This window comes from Pocillopora damicornis, chromosome 2, assembly GCF_964200805.1.
Source record: "Pocillopora damicornis chromosome 2, jaPocDami1.2, whole genome shotgun sequence".
Taxonomy (NCBI): Eukaryota; Metazoa; Cnidaria; class Anthozoa; order Scleractinia; family Pocilloporidae; genus Pocillopora; species Pocillopora damicornis.
The window spans coordinates 14146953-14174011 of record NC_142671.1 but is presented as its reverse complement, the minus strand read 5'-3'; the positions used below and the strand labels follow the sequence as shown (position 1 = coordinate 14174011).

The 27059-nt window shown below is 37.6% G+C and overlaps 6 protein-coding genes and 2 non-coding genes across 8 annotated transcripts; 3 read left to right on the top strand and 5 right to left on the bottom strand.

The window, feature by feature from the left end:
- Positions 1 to 264: 264 nt before the first annotated feature.
- Trnas-cga (transfer RNA serine (anticodon CGA)) lies at positions 265 to 346 on the bottom strand. Its single transcript has one exon. It is a non-coding gene; the product is annotated as a tRNA-Ser (tRNA).
- A 1965-nt stretch (positions 347 to 2311) lies between these two features.
- Positions 2312 to 2393, top strand: Trnas-uga (transfer RNA serine (anticodon UGA)). Its single transcript has one exon. It is a non-coding gene; the product is annotated as a tRNA-Ser (tRNA).
- Positions 2394 to 4603: 2210 nt separating this feature from the next.
- Positions 4604 to 6007, bottom strand: LOC113674798 (adenosine receptor A2a-like). Its single transcript, XM_027191292.2, has one exon. It carries the CDS (start codon positions 5911 to 5913, stop codon positions 5032 to 5034), a length of 882 nt encoding a protein of 293 aa, XP_027047093.2. The 5' UTR covers positions 5914 to 6007; the 3' UTR covers positions 4604 to 5031.
- Positions 6008 to 6916: 909 nt separating this feature from the next.
- Positions 6917 to 9059, bottom strand: LOC113674827 (melanocortin receptor 4-like). The gene has a single exon (XM_027191325.2). The coding sequence runs from the start codon at positions 8962 to 8964 to the stop codon at positions 8086 to 8088; it is 879 nt and encodes a 292-aa protein (XP_027047126.2). The 5' UTR covers positions 8965 to 9059; the 3' UTR covers positions 6917 to 8085.
- A 1430-nt stretch (positions 9060 to 10489) lies between these two features.
- On the bottom strand, positions 10490 to 11924 carry LOC113674824 (melanocortin receptor 4). The gene has a single exon (XM_027191320.2). The coding sequence runs from the start codon at positions 11733 to 11735 to the stop codon at positions 10851 to 10853; it is 885 nt and encodes a 294-aa protein (XP_027047121.2). The 5' UTR covers positions 11736 to 11924; the 3' UTR covers positions 10490 to 10850.
- Positions 11925 to 16771: 4847 nt separating this feature from the next.
- Positions 16772 to 17884, bottom strand: LOC113674850 (octopamine receptor beta-2R). The gene has a single exon (XM_027191351.2). It carries the CDS (start codon positions 17746 to 17748, stop codon positions 16906 to 16908), a length of 843 nt encoding a protein of 280 aa, XP_027047152.2. The 5' UTR covers positions 17749 to 17884; the 3' UTR covers positions 16772 to 16905.
- A 3172-nt stretch (positions 17885 to 21056) lies between these two features.
- Positions 21057 to 23167, top strand: LOC113674797 (5-hydroxytryptamine receptor 6). The gene is made up of 2 exons (XM_027191291.2): positions 21057 to 21141; positions 22031 to 23167. Exon 2 carries the CDS (start codon positions 22055 to 22057, stop codon positions 23054 to 23056), a length of 1002 nt encoding a protein of 333 aa, XP_027047092.2. The 5' UTR covers positions 21057 to 21141; positions 22031 to 22054; the 3' UTR covers positions 23057 to 23167.
- A 1279-nt stretch (positions 23168 to 24446) lies between these two features.
- LOC113674802 (uncharacterized) lies at positions 24447 to 25909 on the top strand. The gene is made up of 2 exons (XM_027191295.2): positions 24447 to 24590; positions 25583 to 25909. The coding sequence occupies exons 1-2, from the start codon at positions 24539 to 24541 to the stop codon at positions 25831 to 25833; spliced, it is 303 nt and encodes a 100-aa protein (XP_027047096.1). The 5' UTR covers positions 24447 to 24538; the 3' UTR covers positions 25834 to 25909.
- Positions 25910 to 27059: the final 1150 nt, after the last annotated feature.

Genomic DNA, 27059 nt, shown 5'->3' with positions numbered 1-27059 from the left:
AAAAAATATAATCACAAACGAAGATGCAAAATTAGCTAGTGTCTTGACGAGATTGCAAACTAAAGCGACTAAAGAGTTGCATTTTGTCTTAACAGGCCAGCAGTAACAAAAATCAATTTTACTGAAATAGCTTTAGATTCAGTATAAAACGAGGTTATGGGGGAGGTAAATTGGAAGCAACCCGAAAAGTATTTGCTCTGTGGCAGGAAAGCAGTAATCTTCGTTTTCTTTGTTACCAATTAAGGCAAAACGGTACGTAGTGCACGCTGCGAGCAGGATTCGAACCTGCGCGGGGAGACCCCATTGGATTTCGAGTCCAACGCCTTAACCACTCGGCCATCGCAGCTGTGATTAAATGTGAAGGTCGAATGAACTTATAAGAAATCTTAGCAACGTTTTTCAATGTTGGAAACATAAATATTCAAACAGTTCATAGATTCAAAGATAAGTCCATATAACAAGAAAAGCCTTCGAAAAGAAAATGCTTGAAGAGTACTAACGCACTTTACATGTACCATTTGAGAATATATATTTTATCCACATGTTGGAAAAGCTCCCCATGATACTGAAATTCACTCTTAATTCGTTAAATTCAGTTGCTCTGTTGACGACCAACAAACGGGAAAGTGATCAGCATTCGCTGAGTTTCTTCGTACCACACTTACACTACCGTGTCACAAAGGACTTGATGGAGAGGTCATTTATCACCGTTTACTCAGCATCACGACTTAAGGACAAAGCTTATTTGAAGCACTACCTCACTTTTTATTCATTTGTTTTATTACATGTCTTGAATGGCGTTCTTACGAAACCGTACGTAGCAACCGTAACTAACTTTTTTTTTTTTTTTTTTTTTTTTCAGGCTTCTTCTTTCCAAGTGCTTAAATTGGAAAATTTACTGCGATGATCACATTTCACTTTCATCTACAACCGCAGTACAAATATGAATTATTTCATATAAAACTTCACGTAACTAATCAGACAAGAATTTGTGCCAAAACAGAAAATATGATAGTATGTCGTACTTATATTATCAGATGCAATATCAGAGATGTTCACGTTAAAATGAGGTGATGAATCTCATCAAATCTTTAAAACTAATGTTCCTAGAATTTCATGGAAAGGTCTACAAGGTCTTACCAGGGCATAATACTCTAGAATCTTAACCACATGTATACGGAACAGATTAGCCATGATTCATGGCCTCCAAAGTAAAATGTTTGAGTGGGTATCTCTAAGGCTAAATGAGAGCGAGTGCAGTGGGGTGGGGTTGGTCTCGTCAAGTTTCTCAAGTAGATTCTTACATGGGTACATCCTTGTAAAGTGGTGTGATTTGATTGATGTAAGCGGAAAAGGCGCCAAAGCGCGCACCATTTGTAGCACTGATACAAAATGTTTCAAATTATACATATGTAACATCCTTGTCCAAGGTGAATGTAAAGCCCTCTTAACTTTTAGTTTATGAAGCGTCGCGATGGTTAAGGCGTTGGATATGAAAGCCATTTGGGATTTCCCCGCGCATGTTCAAATCCTGCTCGCAGCGTGAGACTTTTTAATTGGTTGAAAAATAGATGGATAAATACGTTTACCTTTGTTGGAGTTTTGCATATGAAATACTTATTAATTGAACCATATATTACCAAACTGTTGTTCAAAGTTTAAAGTTAAAATTTTTCTTATTGTTCTCATTAGTTTATGAAGCAAACACGATTTGACCAAAAGAAATGTTTTTCTCCAATCCCTCTCAGTGATGATTTTACTTTAAGAGAGTGACATAAAGCGTAGCTGCAGGACGACTAATTGAAAAAAGAACCAATTATTTGAATATTGAAACTTACTAGAGATTTTAACTTTGAGCTGGCAAAAGTGAACCGAACAAGTTTCAGATAAAAATCTTGCAACTATCGTACTAGGGTTTACTGAATCTTATCGCTCAGTTTCTCTGCTCAAAGCCGATTTGCTTTAAATTAGTTCTACCAAGACTTACCAATGGTGGCATACTTCATAACATGGTAACGGTTGTTAGACAAGGAAGATTCTCTCTAATTTACATAAACGAACACTGAAATTTCAATGGGAAAAAGAACTGATTGTAGGCTTTCTGAACCTAAATTTGAACATTTCATGCAACTATTAGGTTTTGGAAGGTTACAGAAGCAACATTGTTTTGTTGAAATGCATGTATTTCTTTGCATTTCAATTTCCTGTGCTCGAGAAGGTGAAAAAATAAACTCTGTAATTATGAGCCATTTTGGTATTATTCATAAAGCGTAAGTATCTATACTTTTCCTGGCAACAGTAGCACTAAGGAGCTGCGATGGCCGAGTGGTTAAGGCGTTGGACTTGAAATCCAATGGGGTATCCCCGCGCAGGTTCGAATCCTGCTCGCAGCGGCAGATACTTTTGGCAAATTTTTGTAAATAAGGGGGAAGCTTAACCCATGATCCTGATAAGAATTTCGTCTAAAAGATTCACAGAAGGGAATAACACGTATCTTTTCTCTCCATTCTTTTTAACCCGGCAGACTGGAAGCGATTAAAAAATCAAACGGCCGATGGTCTCAGGTTCAGGAGGCGGTAGTGGATGAGAGGCAGAAAGGGAGGGGGATAGCTGGTGTCTAGTGGGCTATTGGCTAATGAGTGGAAGAACGAAATGTGATGGTCATTTCTCAACGTAAAGATCATTTGGAATTCATCTTCGCTCGTTAAGGTATCTTATAATGACTGGTGCACTGGTTTCATCGGTTTAGTTAATTCGCCGGGAATCACCCGCTAGCTACTTAATTGGGGATTAGTAATGTCATGTCAACGAGTGAAATCAGGAACTTACGAGCTAACGTTGCCAAGCAGGACCCCGTTTCTCAAAAGTCTCGGACAAATTTTATCAAGAAACCAGGACCTTTGACAAATTAAACGGGCCCATAAAAGCCTTTTTTCAAGTGGAGCCTTAATGATAGCACAAAAGCTATTTAAGCCTTATACTGAATTGAGAAAGTGAGACCACCATTGCACGAATAAACGTTATGGCCGATTTTACCTGACCCAAAATACGATATGGTGCTCATTTTGAGTGCAGTCGCTCTTCAAAAAATCCTCTACTCTTCAATTTTCAATTCAAACTTGGTCGTCATTATGTTTGTTTACTGAGTTAGGCTTGAATCATACTTGAAAATCAAGATTTTATATTTCTCGTGGTTAAATAAAAAAAAAAAAGGCTCAAAATCATTATTCGGCTCAAAGAAACCTTTTGTTTGTTGCATCCTATTTCTATTTGCCGCAGTCGCTAAAATTTGCAGTGAGATTTCAGCAATGTACAAAAATGTAACACAATTGTACATCTTCGTTCGGTTTTGATTCACAACCTTTGTTGTTTGGACTGCGATTAACATATCTAAATCTGCATGCAAAGCACGCTTTGAAGCATAGCCATGCGCTAGATCTATCACATCGAGGATCAGCCAGAGATATTTGCACTTTTTGCCGGGCTGAACAACTTATTGTGGTTTCTTCTTCTTTTTTTATTTTAATTTGAAGGCAGTCAAGGATTAATTGTGCATATTGACATGAGGGCTCAAAAGGAACTGGGAGAATCAGGGAAAAACATTCACTTTTGAGTTGAAGATGCTTCCACGCCGGCTGGTGAGTTTAAGAATCAAAAACCCAAAAACGTGTAGCTTAATTATGTTAGTTTTGCCCCATATTCTAAGATAGGTATTTCACTCATGTAACCTCAAAATGTGTAGATATGATTGCGAGTTAGGGTTACTTAAATTGTTCAACTGTTGCCTTTTCGACAGTTGTTGTTGTCACATAATCATTAGTGTCTGTCTTTGACATGTTGGTAAACGTTTGCTCAGTCAAAGTCAGCAAAATTTCAATCGCTCTGACGAAGGGCTTACGCTCGAAACGTCAGCTTTTTTACACTTTACGGTGGCCAATTTACGTTTTCAACTCAGTTGTTAACACTAAATTACCTTCTATACTCTCCCACCGACGCAGCACCACAGTTTCTTTAGAAACTTACCTCCTTTATTCAAAGTCAGCAAAGTTGTGTAGGAAACTTTGGGAATGCTTACACCACGTTCGCACCCAGTGATTTAATATGTGATCCCACTACCGTGACCGTGTAAAAGGATCAAACCATACCTTTTCGCATCCCCTTTTGAGAAAGGGAGTAACCCATCAGAATGACGCAAGAAAACGTGTTACTCAGCTAAAATGAAATAAAAACGAAGGATAGACGGAAAGCAAGGGCGTGTTATTTTCATAATGTGAAGTCGTGCTTGTGATAGCATATCCTTCTTTACAATGGAAAACAGGCCGAGACCAGGATCCTCCCGTGGGAAAAGTACTTGGACTCCAAATATCCGATTGTAAAAATGTTAATTACATACATAATCATAACGTCATGATATTAGCCTACCAAGAGACATCAGAAATTCCTCTTCCATTTTGCTGATGTCGAAAAGATTGAGGCAACGTGACTTGTAATCGCATCAGGATTCTCGCGCCATTCCCCAATTTGAAAGTGTTAAAGTTGTTCCAATGTAAGACTATGATGCCAAACAATTCAGAACTCATCAAAAATGCAGAACATCAAATTTTACGCTGCCGATAAGTGTTATTTCAGTCCATTTATAATCGAATCAAATCGCTCCTCCAGAATGTTTTCCTAACAACTTCACGTGGGTCAAGTATGATCAAAACGGTTTATTTGAAATGATCTTTTAATGAGGCTTACTTTTCACATTGTTTGCTCAAGGAGCTTTGAGAAAAAAAATAAACATGATTAAGGGGAAAGGAGAACCTAAACGCAGTAAAATTAATTATAAATCAACTTCTCTCAGTCCTTGAGTAATGTGGGGAGATAATCCAAATATCCGATAACATGCAAACGAATTTGCCCCCTAAATCTTATTAATTTGATTCTAATTGTACAAGTACATACATATTTCCTGCTAAACGACGTTTGTTGACAACGATTGAAACACAAGGGAATGAAATGCTAATTTCGCCTGCCCCTTTCAAATGTTCATGCCTTTGTTGAAAGACTTGTGGATCGCCTGACTGCTGAAGTTGATCTCCATTTGCAGAATGTTTTCCTGAGCTCTCTTTTTATGTCACGTTTATACAAGGCATAGGCGATCGGGTTTGCTGCCGAGTTTGTTACGACCAGAAAAAACACAGCTCTGCGCAGATCCTTTGTTAACTCGCAGAACTTGGTAAAATGACATAAAGAGCTGTACACTTCAAGCGCGTAGCATGCAATAAAAATAGCCACAACTGTTGCAATTACACGCGCCGATGAAACCCCCTTTTGATCTTTATGATTCGGCTGGTTATGTTGCAATTGATTATTCATCTTCGCAAGTTGTCGACAGTGTCTCTTTGCAGTTATTATTATTTTTGAGGTTACAGTCAGAAGTAAAACACATGGAATGAACTCGAACATGGAGGTCCACACGACGACAGTGATGTTGACGTTTATAGTACAACCACAGAGACTGGTGCAGAGCGCAGGGACAAAATACGAAAACAACGGCGCACACCACGAGAAGGCGACCAGATATCGAGCCCGCCTCGTTGTCATCAATGACATGTAGGTTAGAGGCCGTACAATGGCCAAGTAGCGGTCGATAGTCATCGCGCATAGATTAATATTCGAAGAGTAAATCATCAGCACGGCAATATCATCGGCGATTTGATTTCTGCAGTTTGATGCATTTAAACTGCATATGAATTGCACTGGAAAACAACAAGCACCTACACCGAAATCCGCAAAGGCTAGAGACAGTACGAAGTGGTTTGGGACGTTTCTGAGTCTGGGCCTCGCGCAAATCAGATAAATCACCGCTCCATTTCCAAAAATAGCAAATACTGAAGGAATCCAGCCAAGAATCCAGTACCAATTCATTTCTGAATGTACACAAATGGTGTTGCTTTAAGATTATAATCGATATGAAACGAAGATCAGGCGCTGGTGCAAGGAAGTTGACATAATCACATAATTTGCTGAAAGACCCCCTATCATGCAATTCTGAATGTGTCATCACTTGGCACTTCCCATATGACAGAATAATTCATTCATATCAAATCAATTTGTCGCCAGAGGAAAATTTTCATAAACCGATGAAACAGAAGAAGGAACAATGCGATAGCTCAAACAATAAGTCTTTATACGGTCTTATCCACATATGACCGTATAAAGTAAAAGCGCTCTTCTTTATCAGAAGATTATCCCTCAAGCCTAAATTGTGTGCTTACAGAGATCTACAAATATTGGTTCATAATTTAAATCCGGCTGCTCATAAAACGATGCACGACAGCCACATTAGAAGTTACTATGAATATCTTCACTAAAAATATCGTTGACCTAGTTTTAATCTCATCCGCACTCAGGTCTAAGTGTTTGTAAAGTGGCTGGTAACTAATCATTCAGCCTAAAAAAGGCTTTTTTTGGAAGGAGGGAAGAAAGTAACTTTTTAATCTTTTTTAGGTATTGCATCATCGGGTCGACTATTTTCATTACAAAAAGGGAAAGGTTATGAGGAAATTTTGTGACAGACTTAAATTTGATACGTGATCGGTTCAGCTTAAATTTAAAACACCAGTGGTTTCCCTAATCAGGATTTTGTGGGGATTAACCGCCCATTTGTTATGTATAACCAATTGTTAAAAAGAGAGGTTATATTTTTATTTCTTAAGTGAGGACTTCGACCAAGTAAACACTTGAGTTGCCAGATGAATTTCATTAACAGCTTAACCAAGTTATCTTGGGTTACCTTATGATTAATTTCATTACGGGTTAGGGTTTTGGGTGACTAAAACGCGACCGAGTCAGTAACCCTTCCCGGGGCTTGTAACCTTATCAAAGGAGTGTCTCTTGCTTTTGTGTAACATGTAATAACTCTTAACAGTGGATGCTCATTTCTCGATTTATTTCAGTCTATCAAATGTGAAGGTTTTTCCGTGTGTATTTGAGATATCTTTATTCTACAGCTTAAGTACTTATGTTCGTTTTCGTTCATGAGTTCCAAGCATATTTCCGACAATTTCCATCTCTGATATTTACGCATGCTGCCTTTGTTAATTAAATTGGCTTTGCTTGATTAGCTTTCTTGCTTAAGGCTACAACATTCTTGCATTAGGCCTATGAAACCCTAGCAGAACGAAGATTTGCTAAAAATTCTTAGCAAGAGAACTAGCGTAAAGATTCTCAAGACATTTTATATGATAAAACGCTATTAGCAAATAAACGAAAATCTCCTTCGATGATTTTTCTGTCTTTTCCTTCATTGTTTTCACTTATCATCATCTAATCCAGAGTCAGGCCAGCTGAAAAAACGAAAGAGTTAAATTTCACTCCCTAGATCTCAGTAGTAATTCTCCTTTCTTTCTGTCATACAATTCCAATGATGTTATCTCAGAGGATTTGGTTTTGGATCAACCAATCATCCCCTTACTGACATTTTTCTTTTTTCTGGTCACTTTTCTGCTCGTTAATGTATAAATATGGTCACTCGGGCGAGTAAAAGGGCCAAAGCTACCCGACTTAGTCGAACCGTTCTGAGACAGAGCTGTCGAACTCTACCAGTAAGTTAATATATACAAAATAGAGTTCAGTGCAGCTGCTAATCGATTATTATTCTCAGTTTTCTATTTTCTACTCTCACCTGTCCATTTCATATCTTAGAACGTCGTCAGCCCTAGAATCTAATGTCACTTTATTCAAAGCCATTAGTAATATGGTCTTTTCGGCATTTATATGATTGGTCTGCATCAAAGTAAATAATGAACCATAACGTATGCAGGCAACTGAACTTTTCTTTCCAGATAAAGAGATAAGGGTTGTTTAAAACAACACAAAAGTTTCTGTGGACCACGCTAAGGCTTGATTTAGGACGCAAAAAAGTTTTGCTCCGTTCGCGAAGAAATAATTAACATCCGGCTTTGTTTCTGTGCTCGCTAACTGATTAAAGAAATTGAAGATATCTAAACCAGCTGCTGTTTCAGTCAGATCGAGGCATGTTCTTCTTCCCTCTCTGTTTCCTTCATGTGATTAGCAAAGACATCGTCCAAGTCCTGCCTAGTGTTTCCAGAACATCAAGATTTTTAAAGTATCTCTAAATTCTCTTTTTCTAACAGCATATATCCATGGATTGATAGCTGCATTGGAGTAGGCGAAAAACAGCGCCCATGTTCCCCAGGATTCGAGTGTTTTCTTCGTTTGGCACGGAGCATTCTTCCCTGAAACAACCTCATGGATGGAAAAAGCCAGAGCAGGCAAGGTTGTCATGTAGAATACGCCAATAACAACTGCAATCGTTAAAGACGCCTTTCTGTTGTGCGTTTGGTTTGTTGATCCCGAACCGGCTTGCAGCTGTTCATTTGCTCTCGAGTGACGATATGTTTCCTTAAATATACAGACATAGCAGTACGAAATAACAATTCCCGGCATAAAGAACACTGCAAAAACGGCCACAAACCAGTAGGTATCCTCATGAATGACCAAACAAAGGCAAGCGGTGATGCCTGACAGAACCCACACCGACGCTACCGCGTACTGAAAACGTCGAACGGTTACTATTTCGTTATAGCGTAAAGGCAAGATAACACCAACATATCTTTCTAAGCTGAGAGTGCACAAATTATACGTCGAAATCCCGACGAAAAAAAAGTAAAAGCAGCGCACAGCAAAACTTAATGGGTCCTCCTCGTCGGCGACTTTTAGAAGAGACCGTGCTATCCAAAGTGGAAGGGCGACAATTCCGACAAGGAAATCACCAACTGCTAGAGAAGCAATGAAATAATATGTGACAAAATGGAGTGATCTTTTCTTGAAGATTGCAAGGATTGTTAATGCGTTTGTTGTAGAAGCTATAAAGGAGATAAAAAGACCCAGAAAAGTCGTCAATACAATGTTCCATCCCTCTGTTGGTAAGGCCTGGCACGCTTGGTCGGCCATTCCTTTCTTCTGTTGACGACGATGGCCAAAGTATGCCGTTAATTTTATTCTGCCACGTTTGACATCCAACGCAAAACTTCACTAAAGATTAAAGATATTGAGTTCCGGCTGTCAATAACGGGCCATGTGGCTATACATACCCATGAAAACGAGTCTGATTCAAAGGACTTGTTTTGGACTCATGGATAGATATATGTTATCAATAGCTTTTGCAGCGTGAATTAACATTTAAAGGATGTCAACGCTAAATTTATTTTATTCCCTGTAATGAACATCTTAAAATAAGATTTTACCCGTTTTATGAAAGTTCCACATTATAATTTAAACACAGTTCGAACTAATTACTGAACGGCAGGTAACGAAATTTCAAAACATTTAAATACGATGCATCAAAAAATAGTCAAAACGGTGCTTAGTTTATAAAAGCTCACATATCTTAAAAGAGAAGCTAGAGAAATGCTGGTGCTATTCTAACCAATCTTATGTTCACTTTCAAAGTAACGTTATGGGCCCACCAGACATTATCATTATTTGTCAAAAACGTTCATTTTGTTTTTAGTTAGACTTCAATCAGTTTAGTGTAAAGGATTAATCGTTAATGAAGAAAATTTTCATCACTGGCAGAAATGCAACTGTGCCAGCGAAAAGTCAAAAGTTCATTTTGAAGAAAAAGTAATGCAAGGGGCACAATCTATTAAAACAATGGAAGGCAGATTTTCCAAAATTACAAGCAGTTGACTTAAGATGCAGAAAACGATACCGATATCGATGGATATGATTTCAGCTAACTTCTCAAGGAAAGAATTGGAACTCTTGAAGAAATTCTGTATGTTACCGCATACCACTTGGCCTATGAAACTGAAGGTCTGTTTTGCTATGGAAACGAGCTCTAGCAATTTTTAAAGACCGTATGACTATCAGCATGGATCCAATATTTTTTTGTGTTTGCTTACCAAACGCTCAACAAAGTTTACTAAGGCTTTTATCCTCAGTCAGCCTGCGCCATGAAGCTGATTTCACAAAAGAAAACACGTACCATTTCTGCAGGCCAAGAACGTCGGAACAATGCTATAGGCCTTTTATAACAGTAGTTTTATATTTTCTCTAAAAACGTGGGGCACATTTGACTTAAAAGAAATTGCAGTCAATTAAATATCGATCAACGACCCTTGGAAAAGCCCTTTTCCTTTTTAAAGGACCCAATTTTCAAACTGTAGGCGAGATCGTTTGGACAAAGCAAGGAGATTAAATTGAATATTTTCAAACTGTAGGCGAGATCGTTTAGACAAAGGAAGGAGATTAAATTGAATATTTATGTCACCGCAGCTGTTTTAGATATTTTTTCTCTTTCAGCTTAAATGCAAATTTTACTTCTGAGATCTTCTGACTCAGCCAGTTTCAATGAAGTCTTCACAGCTTTCTTTTTTATTTCAAAGCCATTACATATTTCAGCGCTTTATTAAATGTAATGGGTGAAGCTTTAAAAACTCCAGAATGCCTAAGTTTTACTGATAAGCCAAGATCCGACAATTTAAGCTATTTATTTTTTTTTGGATTGAATTGTTTGTGTTATTTGCATATCAACGTTTGCTGTTCAAGGAGGAATAACTTATTCTCGATGAAAACAAAAACTATTGACACCGAAAAATATACATCAGTACTTTTTTTGAAATCTACGTGAGTTGATTATTCCAACAAAAAATTAAAACAAAATTCTGCTTCCGTGCGAAGTTTCCATTTTCGTGGAACATAGCCTCACTGTATTTCAATTTTTCTTAATCTTCACGGGGCTGTTTTTGTGGTCTTCCAAAACTTTTTTATTTGCTTTCCATCTTCATGATTAAAAAATAACTTACACAAACTGACCAGCCCATAATAACTTATGCCTAACGCATGTAGTTCCAAATCTTCAACACCTTTAAAGCATCTTTAAATTCACTTTTCCGGGCAGCATAAACCCACGGATTAATGGCTGCATTCGAGAAGGCAGAAAAGAGCGCCCAAGTTCCCCAAGACTCGAATGATTTTTTCTGTTCACAAGACATTTGCTTTTGTGAGACCAGCTCAGCTATGGAAAAGGCCAAAGCTGGTAAGGCTGTCAAATAAAACACACTGATAACTATCGCAATGGTCAAGGACGCCTTTCTGTTGTGGATTTGATTCACTGGTGAAGGGAACCCGCTCTGCTGAGCAATAGCTCTTGAATGTCGGGACGCTTCTTTGAAAATGCAAACGTAACTGTAAGAAATGGTTATTCCCGGGAAAAAAAATAATGTAGATATGGCCACCAACCAGTAAGAATCTTCATCAATAACCAAACGAAGGCAGGCGATACTGCTTGAAAGAACCCATACGGTCGTTACTGCATACTGAAGTCGTCTTCTGGTTGCAATGACGTTGTACCGCAAAGGCAAAACAACTCCGACGTATCTCTCTAAGCTGACTGTACACAAGTTATATGTTGATGTACCAACAGACAGAACATAAACGCAGTCTACAGCTACACTAAGGGGGTGTTCCTCGTCGGCGATTGATAACAAAGATCTTGTAATCCAAAGCGGAAGAGCAACGATTCCGACAAATAAATCACCAACTGCTAAGGAAGCTAGGCAGTAATATGTGATAGTATGAAGTGATGGCTTCTTATAGATTGCTGTGAGTATTAATACGTTTGTTGTAGACGCGATAATGGAGATCAACAGGCCGAGAGTCGTGGTCAACACAATGTTCCACTTTGATGTAGGGAGCGTTAGACATAATTCGTCGGCCATGCTGTACTACTAGGCAAACAGATGTTTGCTTGTTAATTATGTGTGTAAATAATTTGACTGCAGATGGATAAAAATATCGAAGGGTGGCTCTCTCGCGATCAGCAATTGCGTGTTACTGATTGTGAAAACTTTTTGCCCTGACCAAGGTAGCTTTTATAAAGGCGGCAGCTGCTTAGTTCCTAAAGAAACTACCATGCTGCGTCAGCTGGTACGTAAGATATTTATATTTATAAATATATTTATTTATATTTATATATAAAGATAATTATATATTTATGCAGCCTTAAAAATTCTCCACGGCAGTTTATCTATCTTCATCATGAATTTGATAACCTTCACTATAAATAAAGGGGTAAGTTTCGAGCATTAGCTGCTGAAGGGCTAACGCTCGAAACGTCAGCTTTTTTACCCTTTACGGTGGCTAATTACGTTTTCAAACCTGTTGTTAACACTAAATTACCTGCTATACTCTCCCACCGACGCAGCACCACAGTTTCTTTAGAAACTTACCCCTTTATTTATAGCGTAGATCATCAAATTCATAATGATGAAGATAGATCAAATGCCGTGGAGAATTTTTAAGACTGAACTTTTCATCACAAAAGGTTGCCTGTCACATTTTAATTTCTTGACGAGTTAAATGATTTCAATAGATTGGGGCTGTTAGACAATCGTTCTGCGATATATGCCGATACATTGTTCCAACTAAAATATTATTCAAATATCGTCGTTAAATGGCGATTAACGCGATAGTGGACGCCTATCGTTTACATTACTTTTGTAGCAGTACTGTATGCGTCTGGATAAACCTGAATTCAAAGAAGGTTCACGATGGCTGTTAGTGAGAATTTTAGTACTAAGCAACTGATTTTGGGTAAAAAAGATTACCCGTTAGATAAATAAAACGGTGAAACCAATAGCAACAGTGGAAATGCCTTGGGGTTCTCACCGTTCATTGAACCAAATTAAGATTTGAAAGGAGTGTCATTATGCAATGTTGAACCAGACGACTTACATTTTGCAATGCATAAAGTTTTTCTTAAACCATGTAATTATGAACTGCCGCGTACACCTGAAATCTTCGATGTCGTGACAAACGTTTACGCAACTACAAAGGTGATCGCAGTAGAATATGCCATAACTTATTTGCTATTAACTTTACAATTTCAAAATAAAGTTAAGGTTCCTGTTGATCTTCAGGGGTGTCTTTCGGAAACTACTAAGTACAAGCGTCGCTTTTGACGAAATCGTTAAGGTTAAGAAAAAGCAGAAAATGAAAAAGTATAATAACATAGCTAGTAAATTTGTCTAATCAAATTCAATTGCGCGAGCGTGCTTCATATTCCTATTGAGCACGCTCATGACGTCAGCAAACAAATCCCTCGCGAAAAAAATTTTCCATCGGGTTGAAAATGTTATAAAACAATTGGTTCATACATCAGCTGTGCGTTCATCGAGATATGAAGCACTTGGGAAGTTTGGAGAGCACTCAAGAAGCTAGAGTTGCTCTCGGCTACGCCTCGAGCAACTCTTACGCATCTTTCGTGCTCTCCAAACTTCCCGCGTGCTTCATATCTCGATGAACGCACGCTGACGTATGAACCAATTGTTAAATTTTTAATGATTTGGTCCAATGGTAAGTGCGCGCAAGCAATTAAACACAAAACTAACGATGATTGACAAATTGAATTACCTGCCTTTGCGTTCGCATGCACAAGAAAATACATTTCACAGTGCCGATCAAAAAACGATCGATGGACTACAAAAGCGTGTGGGGCTTTTGCGAGCTTTGGACCCGTAGGTTCCCTGTAAATTTAAATAGAGTTATGTTGCATTTCGATGACCAAGTAAAAAAAAAACAAAGAAAAAAAAAAACAATCATTTAGCGAGCGACAGCAACCCTAAAGTGTTAGTGGCATTTATTCAAACGAAGACAGAAAAGCACAATTAAGTCAGTTCATTTATGTTAGTTTCTTGATTTTAAATCTGCGAAACCTACCCTCTCATTGTTAGATCTGCAAGGAAGTCGATTCACTTAACAACAGGTTTATAAGTGCGATTGCTATGGACACTTTTGTCGTAGAATTACATTATATCTTGTTGGATGTATCGATAACTGATAGTAATGGTTCCCTTAGAATTAGGGTTTTCAAGAAGACTTCAACATTTTTGCAATAAAACGAGTTTCAGTTCGTTTCTTTTACTTTTTGCAGCCCAGTAATCCAATAATTTTTGGGGGGAATTTGGAAAAAAAGGAATACGCGTCATTTTTTTTATCAAGGAAAAATGCACGACCCCTCAGGATAAGTAGTCTTTAAAAAAAGTACGATTGCTAAGTAATTCTAGATTGCATGGAAAATATCATTTCGTTACTTGTTTATAACTTAAAAGCAAGCATTTTGCGCAAATAACATGAAAAAAAATTATTTAAACCCGCAAATGGTATCTTAAAACAAGACAAGACCAGACAATTTTTTAGTCAAACGTACAATTTCCTAAATGATGTTTTTTTTTCAGAAATTTCTAAACCATAAAAATCTCAAAGCTCCGCTGAACATGTTGATGTAAAGTTTGTAATTAATGAATCAAGATTTTAGGAGTTTGCTTATATAGCTTTTGGTGAAGATTTGAATACAAAATCCGAATTAATTTGGATTTCAGCTATCGTGACGAATGACTGATTGAGCCTGTCAGGTCTGAATTTTATTAGTTGACGTGCTTAGTTAGTCTGCTGACTTCTCCTTGGATCGCATTCAGTTAAAAATTGATCGTTTGATTAGTTGTTGTTCATTTGCCACTTTCTTGTGACAGTGTTTGTGCTATTATTCTGATAACAAACACAGGACGAAATCACATGTTTCCATATTTCTGAAAAGTGGCGGAAACATGCAACTCCATGTTTCCGTTATGTTTAACATGCACAAAAAGTGGTCCGGTTCCGTTGTATACGCAGCAACGGAAACGCGAGAAAACGTCACGAAACCGGTAACGGAAACACAAGTTATCCGTCGTGTTTCCAGAACAGTTTAACATGTTTCTGCCACGTTTCCGTTTACGGATTCTTGCAATTTCGTCCTGTGAAATGTTTAATTTTCCGAGGTTGCTTTGGCTACATTCACATTTCTGCCTACCAATAGTGTGTATAAAAGCATGAGCTTTTGAGTTAGTATTAGTGAGAATCAAAGAGAGAGAGGGAGTCAGTCAACCGAGTGAATAACTGAAGAGAGTCGACCAGAGTTACTCAGAGTAAGAGTAAATCAGAGTCAATCAGCCAATCAGAGTGAGGATGGTTAAAGGGAAAACAAAAAAGGAAAGTGAATTTTCTGCATCAGAGAACAGAGAGTAAAGACGGCTAAAAAAACACAGGTTGAGAACCCTTGGTGCCTTTCGATTGGGGTGGTGCGCTCTGTCGCTAGTTTCTCCTGGAATTCAGGAGAAACTGAATTAGTACTGAATTCAGTCTTTTCTACCCTCTATTAACTTTCGTATGTATTTTGGTCAGTTAATAACTACATTGCTTACAACCAATCAGAATAAAGAGGTTTTCATTTAGATAACTAATAATTAATAACAAAACTAAAAAGCATTGACATTACAGAGAAAGGAAAATAGCAATTAAAAATACAGCAGGATTTTTTTTAAAAATTGCTTTACATTAATAGTTTACCAATAGAAGGATAAGCTTATCTTTGCTTTCCACTTTATCAAACCTTTTTTTTAGATTCATCTCTCTCATTATCTGTGCTATTTCTATCTGCCTCCCAACATTCTCCGCATTTTGAATACGAAATTTAAGCGGTAATTCTTCCCAAAAATTAAGCTGGTCATCTTTGTATTATGCTCTACCGCCAGCCATTAAACTGCTAGATAGCCAGTATAAAAACAAACTATTGAGATCTTGAAGATAAACAGTGGGTTTTCAATTATTTCCTTTTTTCATTTACGTCGTAGACGCACAGGGTTGTAAAATGCTTATTATTCAAGAACGAAGCTCAATTAAAACAGCTAGACCGGAGCTTAGTTAAATATATAGCGGCAATAAATTGTAAACATGGATCCCGAAGTTGACAAAAGTTGCCTTGAGGTGATATAAAGATGGCATCTCAACACACTTTTTCTGTAATGGCTTCATTTTGGGCCATAACTAACGGAACACAATTACGTGCGGGTTGTTGACACAAGCCGTATTTTACAACATTATGCTAAAAAAAATTGATTGATTCTGTCCAATGTTTTAAATATGAATGAAAAACCCATTAAGAGTGAGGAATACTAATTTAAGCTACATACATTTGCGCTATGTAATCATGTAAATTCTCTTTTTATACTGTCAGGCAGGTGTTACTGTAACACAATTGTTTGCTTGTGGAGTTTATGAAGCTGTACATCAATTTGGCCTATTCTGGTTCTAAACTGGCCTTTATTAACTCTATTTACATGCAAAGACATTTTGGCTCATAAAAGAAGTTATTTACATACCAGAAATGTCTGGAAGAGCTTCAGGGTAAAAATTTTCATCTCAATAATAATAATAATAATAAATAATAGGGTATTATCGTTTGTCTCGCGATGTGGGTACTTGTGGGTACTCGTGGGTACTTGTGTTGTGAATCGGGACGTTTCGACTGCATACTGCTACTACTAGTCTACGTCAGGTAATTAGGCTCCTGGTTTCGGGTCGTCTTATAAAGCAGGATTCTCCGCTGTGGTCGGTTGGTTTTTTCCACAGTTGTGATTAGCGAGTTTCGATCCTCGATGTTAGTGAGTTGTTCCCTCGACGGTCCGCTGTCTTACGTCTTCGTTTTTCGGAGGTGGGCATCCACGCTTCAGGAATTTCTATATCACTGTTCCTGTTGATGTCACTAGGGTGAAGTCTTATGTGAATAGCCTCTCTGGCCCTTCCACGATCAATAAACTTAACCTTACTTCAAAGCGGTTGGTATCCTGTGTTGTGGGCGTGCTCTGAAACGGCGGAGGTCTGGGTACGGGCTAGTCGGTTGTGTCGGTCGTGCTCCTTTATTCTGTATTGCATTGGTCTTCCAGTCTCACCGATTTAAACTTTGCCGCATTTGCAGGGAATCCTGTTAACTAAACCGTCTTGTTTAGCCGGATCAATAGCGTCTTTCGCTCTTACTAGCTCTGATCTTAGTGTAGTTTCCGACTTGAATTTTCATCTCCCTTTTCGTAATTTACAGAGATAGATTTGAAAAAGTTCCTTTTTCATGTCTCTTTTAAAAAGCGCATAGACGAAAGGGTTGGCACCAGAATTTATGATCAGTAGCAATGCTAAGGTATATTGAACAAGATTTTGGGGTTGTGATTCTTTACAAGATCGAAAACAGGCACACAGTGAAGATAAAGACTGACATATGTAACAGATTAAAAAAATTCCCACCACCACAGTGATCAAGCGAGCAGAAGATGCCTCTGGCTTGCTTCTCCTGATTGGCTCCTTCCGATGGTTGAACCTTAACTGTTTCAACAGCACTGACGTGCGCCTCGAATGGTTTTTCGCTATTTTGATCATTTTCCTTGTTGCAATCACTAACAAAAAGCAAGGTGTTATCTGAAAAATTACCATGCTTAGAAGACGAGAAATATTTTCGTTGGACAGTAAAAACGTAGGAATAAGGTCCAGTACCAAGGGCGCCATCCAGGCGGTGATAAGAAGAAGGACAATCTTTGTTTTTGTTATAATGAGCGGGTACTTCAGTGGCCTCACTATGGCGAAGTAACGGTCCATTGTGAAGGCGATCATGTTGGAAACAGACGCTTCTCCAAAATATGACACAAAATGAAGAATGACAATCTGATGGCTGCAGTGGGTTATGCTGCAAGAGAAGTGAGGCGGTATAAAGACAGAAACTAAAGCGAGATCTGCTACAGCGAGTGACAACACGAACCAGTTTGATTTTGTGCGTAGGTGCTTTCGCGTCAAGATAAGATAAATAACTTGAGCGTTACCGAAAATTGCTATGAACGTTAGAAGGAAGGCGATAATCCAGAACCACATGCTGAAAAAATTTAACAACCAATAGATGTGCGTCCACAATTCCTTCTTTCCAAGACGAGCCACTTAACCGTTGTATACTAAGACAAGAACAATAAACCAGTGAAACAAACTGTGTCAGGTGCTGCTTTTCAAGCCCGTCTTTTCCAATATACTGGCCTTCGAGTTAATTCATGCAAATTGTGGCATTTAATAGTTTTTCTGTGGCCAATTCTTTATCATGCCTGACACTTAGTGACCATTTAGGCAGTTTTCTTTAATAGCCAGTGGCTATCAAATCAGATTATTCAATCGCAATATTCACCATTTATCCTTAGGCTTATTTTGTTCAGTTTAACTTGTGTCACCGGGGTGAATTTATTGGAGATCGGAGATGCACTTTCAGTTATCATAATACATGGTTGATTGTGTAGCACCACGAACACTTTTGAAAATGAGCAGGTATCGATAAAACTGCACCGAAATTAATTTTGACAGTCTATTGACAACATGAAAATTATTTGCATTATTTTTAGCTATGAGACCATTTTATCGTTAAAATACTATTTTGTAAATGTTTATCAGTCAGTAACTTTCTCATGATGGTGATTATGTAAAATAAACAGGGAACCCTCCTGAAATTGTGGGCTTGGCTTTTATGAGAATGTGATGGACAACTCATCCTGGAGAAATTATGACGCACGTTACTAACTTGCTCTTTCAGGCTGGTTATAATTGTGAAAGACTCGCGTAGCTATATCTTTCCTTGCAAAATCTTTAAAGGGCTTCATAATCCTTTGACATTTGTGCTTTAGTTTAAAACAAATAAAAGTGTTCTGAAGTGATAAATGAAGTAAAGGTAACTTTACGAAGAAGACGCTTCTATAAGGTTGAATAAACGTTTTGAAAATTGTGCTATCGAAGCAAGTTACTCTCAATTAACATTGATCCACTAAACTCAACCTCGTTCTTCAATCTTGTTAATCAAGAAATAAATTATATTCTTTTAAGTACTAAAAATAATTAAGAAGAAGGATCTTGATCAGATTTCATGGCGCTTTTTCCGTTCATAACTCCTAGTTCAATTGTGAAACTCCAATGAGATTTGATCTTTTTAGATATTTCCCTGCCGTAATGGGAGAATTTGAGGTCCCCTGCTGTTTCTCCGTTTCTTTGATTCTTCCGAATGTGAATAGGAAACCACGAGACCACTTGCCGAAAAGAAATTTTCCCATTTACCTCCAAAGTTTGGTAAACTCATACACTTCTCTCCTGACTACACTACATCCAGAACAAGTGCTAATCTTCTCATTATTTAAGGGAAATAAATGAGAAAGAAATTTAGAAGTTTTATTTAGAAGATTTCGGAATGTTTAAAATAATCCAAAGCTATACAAATGAACTAAAAGCATGTTAGCAACTGAGTGGTAACGGCTTTAAAACCTACCTCGAAAATAAAAAATAGGAAATAGGAAAAAGGAATTTTCTCTGGAAACGTATTTGCGTAACCAGTACTTCTATTGTAGTATGATTACTTCATTGAGTCAGTTCTGCATTTCTTAAACCAGGATGCTCTATAATAAACGTAAAAACCACCATAATTACAATTTGCCGTAGTTCGTAATAATATCGTAATAATTTTTCAGTGGCCTTTTTCACTAAGCTAAGGAAAAAAAAATCATCAATCTGCTCTCCAGCTGCTGACGGGTCAACTCTTTTTCTATTTAATGGTAAATAATTAATTATTTTACATTTTCATTTTTTATGTGAACCACAGTATTTACAATAAACTATTTTGCAGGAGTACTGGGATAATTAATAGCTCTTGTAACAAACTACTACTATTACTACCACTACTACTACTACTTCTATAGTTATTGTCTTCAGATATGACCCCCGGTTGCTGTAATCTAACGGAATCACCGAATCTTTTCTGTATTTTCTCCAATAGCGTCGAAGAAACGTAAGGGTTCTCATAAAACTCAGTATCGCAGGCTCACAGCCACCATAAATTACTACGAAATCAAGGGAGACTCTCTGGAAGGCACTTTCAACATGGCGGATAGTTCATCAGCACGCCCCAAATGCCGCCAAGACGTGTTGAATTTAGTACATGGCCGGCGTGCAGTTAGATTACTACTACCTCAGTAAACAGAAATCTTCAACCGTGGATGGACAGCTTCTTTCCCCTCCCACGTTGCCGACGATGACCTGGGACCCAGGTGTGCGGATTTTGGAAGTGGATTGTGTGCTTGACCGGAGGGTAATAAGGTAATGTTAGACTTGCGCACTTGGCGTTTTTTGTTTGAGCCTCTGCTTTCTTGATTTGCATAAAGGTACCAGCAAGTGGAGTAAATATTAATTGAGTCGTCTCATTATTATCCTAAAATGCCCAAATGGTCGATTTTAGGGCCTTAAATGTCTTAGGATGTCGGTAAGATGTAGTGACTTAATCCTTTACTAACTCGTTTAGGATCCCAGACGTCAGTGATCCGCGCACGATAATAACAATGGCGTCTTTCAGAAGCATAATCCATTAGCTATCTTAGCACATCAGTTAGTGAAAATGATATTGACTCATGGATATTCGGGAAGATAATATGATGGGAATAAGAAAGAATTATTAGACCATCACCTAGCTTACCCTCCTCTTATCCCAATTCAGATAGTAAATCAACAGCTGAGGTTAGCTGCAGTTTATTGTTATGTTGATATTTTTATCAACTGAGGTGACTTTATCGACTTGCTAATGTAAGAAAGCAATAAAATGAGAGAATCTACGCAAATATAGCGAATTGACTTTGTTTGATTCGGCTTTTCCTCTCCAAGAGTCTCAAAATATTCTCTGAATTCCACACGCCGAGAGGATATAAAGTATCACCATTGAATTCAATCAAATGAATAAAGGAGACTCCTTTAACGCTTAAATTAAGAAGTATTTGGAAGATACAAACACATTCACAATAGCGTCGGGTTTGTTGAAGCTACAGCTGTTTCAATAGTGGTAGAAGTGCACTCGAAATAGAGTCTTGCAATTTGTTTTAAGGTGTTACCTCTTATGGAACCGCATTTTAAAAAAAGTTATGACCCAATTTAATTTTATTCGTTTTACAAAATTCAGCTTGATTAAACTTCCCCAAATGTATTTAAGGAAATCGATTGAGTACTCATTCGAGAGCATAGTGTTAAAGTTGGAATGCAAGCCTAAGTAAAGCTCATTATATTTCAAATGAAGCACACATCAGAGTAAACACAGCATGGCAAGCTGTCAAACTGGATGCATGCGTGTGACACTGCTTCAGTGTTGAATATTTACTCAATACAATTACTCTGGCGCTCAGAGATTTTGGAAAGATCCCGAATATATTTTAGATATATAAAAACCTACCATCAAATTCATTTAATTCCTGAGTTAAGGTAAGCAACTTGGTGGTCATAATTTTCATATTTCACTTCCTCGTCACATGAAGTAAGATTAATTTTTAACCTATTTACATTATCAGTGATTTCAATGTTTCCATGGGCAGGTTCTTTTTGAATATTCATCTCATGTATTGCTGCCTTAAAAGACTGAAAGTTACCATATCTCAACAACCATGAGAATGTTGCACCAATTTACTTAGCGTCAGCCGAGGACATTACAAATGGTCACATATGATAATCGACAAAAGTATACGGGCTCTGTATTGAACCGCGATCGCGGCTGTAACGAATATACTGAAAAAACGCCGCTTTTAACTGAATTCATATCTAATTTCTTTGGTTAAACTAAATTGAAATGAAATCACGTATTTGTAGATGATAGGAAAACCGCAATCCAAGCTTTAAAAATAGTTGCAACCCGTTAGAAAATGACGATTGGTATCCTTGGATTTTCCAGGCTATCTAAGAGACGATAATTTGAGAGCAGTCCTAGGCCTAGCCTTTCGAACTTCTTTGACCAAATGAAGCTGTCAAAAATGAGGTGTATGTTATGGGCTCTATTCCTTTTATAAACTTTTTGTTATAGGAATTGAGCTTATCGCATAAAATTAAGTTAAACAATGATTCTCCGATGACGAGTTGAATATTCATATAAATTTCAATGCGCAGTGCCAAAAATTTTTTTTTGAAATCATTACTCAGTTTATTGGCGCAGCCACTAAAAGATTTTTTGAAAAGAAGTCCATGTACTCTGCTTATTTACTAGTTCTTTATGGAACGAAATCCTTTTTGTAGAAAGGGCAATGCTATTAGATTTAACGAAAAGAGTAGGTGACCTTTTTCTATTATTTATTATTATTATTGTTATTATTTATTATTTCAGTTATCTCAACCTGGAGTGGACGAAATGAGTACTAGTTATTTGCTAAGCGAAGTATCTCTGCCCGATGTGGTCTATTGGCCCTTAAAGTCCGTCATAGCATTGGTAGCTGTTCTTGGCAATGGACTGGTTATGTGGTTGATCTGTACGAGAAGGCGTTTGCACTGTACAGCAAACTGGTTTGTTCTAGCATTAGCTTCGGCGGACTTTTGTACCGGCTTGATTGTTACACCATCAGAGCTTTTTTGCCTTTGGAAAGCACAAATGTGTATCTGGCCACTTAAAGTGCGCGCGTCGTTTTATAACTATCCAATCAACGTATCGATATACTGCCTCTGCGTGCTGACATTTGACCGTTATTTCTACGTGCTTAGGCCCTTACAATATACCAGATGCATGACCTCGAAACTAATCGTAGGTCTTATTTCCACGTCATGGATGTTTCCAGGAATTTTAACCTTTGGCTCTCTTCTCTGGCTTGAAGCTCCAAATCACATTCAAGAAGAAGCTGATAAAGTTCATATCTTAACACTAATATTTCTTGTCTCTTTTCTTCCGTCTATCTTTCTGGTTTATTCGTACATTCGGATACTTTTTGCAGCTATGAAACAGCGACGACTATCGGCCGAGCATATCACTCAGTTGAGATTTAATGAAGGGAATGCAGCCGAAAGTCGGCGAAATCAATCGCGTAGACGGCGTGAACGTTCCTCGACAGTCAAAGTGCTCGGTGCTGTCATAGCCTTTTTTGTACTTTGTTGGATCCCCTCTGTGTGTCGTGCAGTGTGTGGAACTTTTCATTTGTGTAATGTATCTGAAGCCCTGGTCAAGTCCTCGCGGCTTCTTATTTTATTGAATTCGGGAATAAACTTCGTTGTTTATGCGTTTCTGAAAAAGGATATCCGGGAAGAACTGTACTACGCGTGCAAAAGGCCAGCGAGAAGATCGAAGGAAAACATCTTGCTAGTAGAGCGATCGTCTAGAGCCAGCAGTGAGTCGAATCGTAACTCGATAAGAGTGGTGCGATGAACTAAGAATCTACAAAAAAAGACTTTGGTCCGAAAGGAAACTTTATTGGCTCGTGTTTTTATACTGAGAATCATTTTTCGTAAAATTTTATGGCTTTTTGAGTGCTTATGAACTATTGTACTCAGAAAATGAGGTTATGATATTGTCAAAGGTGCGGCCAAGTTATACTCTTTGATTAACTCTCTTTAACCATCTATGTGCTTGTATTTTGATTCTTAATGCCTCTATTTATTTCAATACTTCCTTCAAGCCGCCAGCATTGTCCCTCTCAATCTTGGAAGGGAGAGAAAACATCAAGCTAGGGGCTGTTAAATTAACTTTCTGCGCACGTAGGGTGATTCCTTGTGTGAAGGCACTGTCCTGTTACAAGCGCACATACTGTAGGACCCATTAGTCTTGATATTTCAAACCAGAAAGGTTAGGCTTGTGCACCTTTGACGATACATCAGACTCGTCAATCGCACTGAATTTTTCTAGGATGCATGAAAAATGTTCAAGCGATCAATTTGCAGGGAATCTCAGGGCTGGTTTTCTTCCATTTCTAACCTTCCATCTTCCGGAACTGTTTCGTATGCCGATGAACTTAAGGAGCTGAAAGCACACTGATCGATTAACAACGATTATGCTACATCAACGATACTGCCCTCCCATAAGGATGATGCATTGAAGTTTCTTTGCGCAAATGTTCAGCAATATATAATTCAGTATTCAATAAGTCGAGACAAGTATGATTTGTAAGATAATGATGATTTAGATGATTCGTTCTTAACACTTGATACACCTTAGATAGTCGGAAATAGAAAAAAGGGAAATTTATAAGAAAATTTTGTTAAGAGCAATACCATTAGAATTCATTTTTCATTCCCTCAAAAAAGAAAAAGTTAAGGCAAATACTTATCTTATTTAACACGTAAATAAGTGGTATAATTCCTCTTCCCTGATATATTCAATGGGCATGTTTGTTCAACCTTCGGTGTGCAGTATTTTAAATATATTTAATCTGCATTGAGTCACGACAAAAAGTTTTTTAGTTCATCGAAATGTAACAAAATATCGATATAGCCCAAGACAGATATGAAAATGGACTTAGGAAGAATGCTGAAATTCTCATTCTTTCCAGAAGTTAATTGTGATTTAATTTTGATATATTGTTCCAAACGTCATGGTTTATCTCTTTTTCTTGTTGATTCAGCTGCTAGGTTAAACTTGGGCTCTGTTGCATGATCATTTACTAATTAAATCTAGGGTTACTTCACGCCAAAAAAACAACACGAAACGAGCAGATGATTTGATATTGATACGCTTTGTTTGCACTGGCTATTTATTTTCATAAGAACCCTGCCAATTAAAAAATGACTCCAAATTTGTAGTGCTAATTGAAAAAAATAAAAAATTTAATCAGTACGAATAGTACACTCACCTTAATTAAAACACCCTCACTCTCAACTGAGAAACGAAGAATAGTGAAGACAGTTTCAGACCATGAAGGTGCCCTTATCCGTAACTTGTTTGGTGTTGCTTTTGCTTCCACGTGGTAAGTGTTTCGTACAAGGGACTTAAAATGGCTAATGAATGGTCGCAATATTAATATGAAATAATAGAAAAAACGGCCTTTATTTGAAGAACAGGAGCTTCAATGGTTGCCCCCGATTTTTGGGCAAAAAATTGTTATCTTTTAACGAAAAAATTTAGAAATTCATGATTTCTATGATACATTGGTTGCCATAATTGATTAATTCTATACTGGACCAAAAGATTTCTGATGTAAAATCCAAACGTTTGATGAGACAATAATTTCTGTAGAATTAATACAATCAGGGATGCGCCTTTTTGGATACGAAACGAAGGAACAGACCAATTGGTCACATTCACATGGTTAGATTTGTTCCGTTGGATTATAATTGCACATTAGAGTCAAGCATCGTTATAATGGGTTCTAAAATCATTTTACACCATCATCTGGAACTTGAAACACTAATGACATAAATAGTAGTGCAAAACCACTGAATACTTAATTAAAATGGTTTAGAGATCAATGATTTCAACTGCTGCAAGTATACAATTTTTCAAGAATACCGCAATAAATCATGTTGTACCAGTTTTTCTCTGGTCATGCCGTGATGATTCAACTACTTCCTTTATGGTTTTGCAGCCAACTATTGTTGGCTGTGTCCTGTTTCTGATCTGAGTCATAATGGAATGGTTCCTTCTAATTTTCACGTCTGTTCTGATTGGCTGTTGTGAAAAGTGCTGTCTCGGTTTTGCCTTCCTCAATCGAATGAACCTCTGCCTCCCTCACTCGAATGAGCTTCTGGACATGTATCAACTGAGGATGATTTAACTCCTTTGATTTCTATCCCATTGATATACCGTTAGTATTACACTGCTAAATAATCATCATATCACCAACTGTATAAGGGCTTTTTAATTAGACATTAGCGTCACATTGTTCTAGGCAAGTATCTAGAGAAAACAGAGAAGTATTATTTTGATGTATGAATCATTTTATTATTTTGTTATACGAAGGGGAAGGTTTGTCTTGCTATGAGTGCTTGGAATCTTCCTCGTGGGACCAGTGCACGAACCATCAGGAACCTCGTTACTGTGAACCCGGATGGAAATGCGTAATCATGAAAGAGAAGGCTAAGGGGAAGAACGAGTACTATTACCGAAGAACGTGCAGTGAAGAGTCAGTGTGTAAAGAGTTCTGTAAAGACAAACAGGATTGCGTTTACTCTTGTTGTGGCAGCGATAACTGCAATAAAGGGGAGATCTAAGGAAATGGCTCTTGGATAACTCAACAACGTAAATGAGTTTTGCATATGATATCAATAAAACAAGCATTTATCTGTACAAGGTTTTAAATTTTCGTTGCAGCGAATGCTCGGTAATTGATTTAATCAGCACAATAAGGGAAAAAATCCTGAAAGGGGTTTAACGGTTTCGAATATTTGATGGATCCTTCACTTTTCCGTCGATTCTTTTGTGTTTCTCTTCAGACCAACCAGTTGTAATCTGAGGAATCACCGCATGTTAAATTTGACGGGCTGGCGAGTAAAGGGGATGTTGTGTGTGTACATGTAATTAGCAGGAGACATACTCACAATTCGCTAAAATTTCCGTTCAGGAAAAGCAAAACTGAATTACAATTTTCTCACTCAGAATACTTGAAAACAGATGTATTCCCGTAGCTCAGGGCTATAACCCGTAATAATTGACTTGAAAAGGTTTTCCTAGCCTGCCACAGGCTATACCTTGGGAGTTTTATGCTTTTCGCAAACGAAACATACGTTATTGAAGGAAGATTTTAAACTGATCAGCTTGGGTCTCGAATAATATTGACTGAGGACCAAGCAAAACAACACACGCAAAAAAAAAACACTGTAAAATTTAGTTGAAAACGCTTAAAATTGAAAACTCCAGCTCAAAGACAAAGAATGAGCATCATGTCAGATAAATTATTGCTTTACTTTCCTTTTATTTAAGGCGTAATAAAACAACTTCGACGCCGCTTAGCTGAGGGGAGGCTCATCATGACTCATCATGAAAAGGCAGGGACTTTGAAAAGCAATACAAATATGTGGAATGATACATACTCCTATACAAATGCGTGGGGAAAAATGCTCTCTTGCTCTATCATTAGAGAAAAAACGCCTTTTTCAGGTAAAAACATACCGCGAATTAGACTGAATTTGGCTAAATAATTGAAATGCGCATTCGAATTTACTTGAAATTAAGAACTGAAATAAAATGATTGATCTGGCAAACAAAACAAAAAAAAAGAGAAAATTGAATCAAAATATTGAAATATAAAACATCGAACTTAACATATGTCAGAGGAAACCGCGAAAGAAAAAAACACGTCTGTCCAGTTTAGTTTTTACGAAGTACGATATACAGTTATCGGCCGTTTGGGAAAGTTGATGAGAAAAGAGAAATATTAATACTGCGAATGACTACTTTTGCATTCGGTAAACAGTCGCACCAAAAGCAAACACGTAAG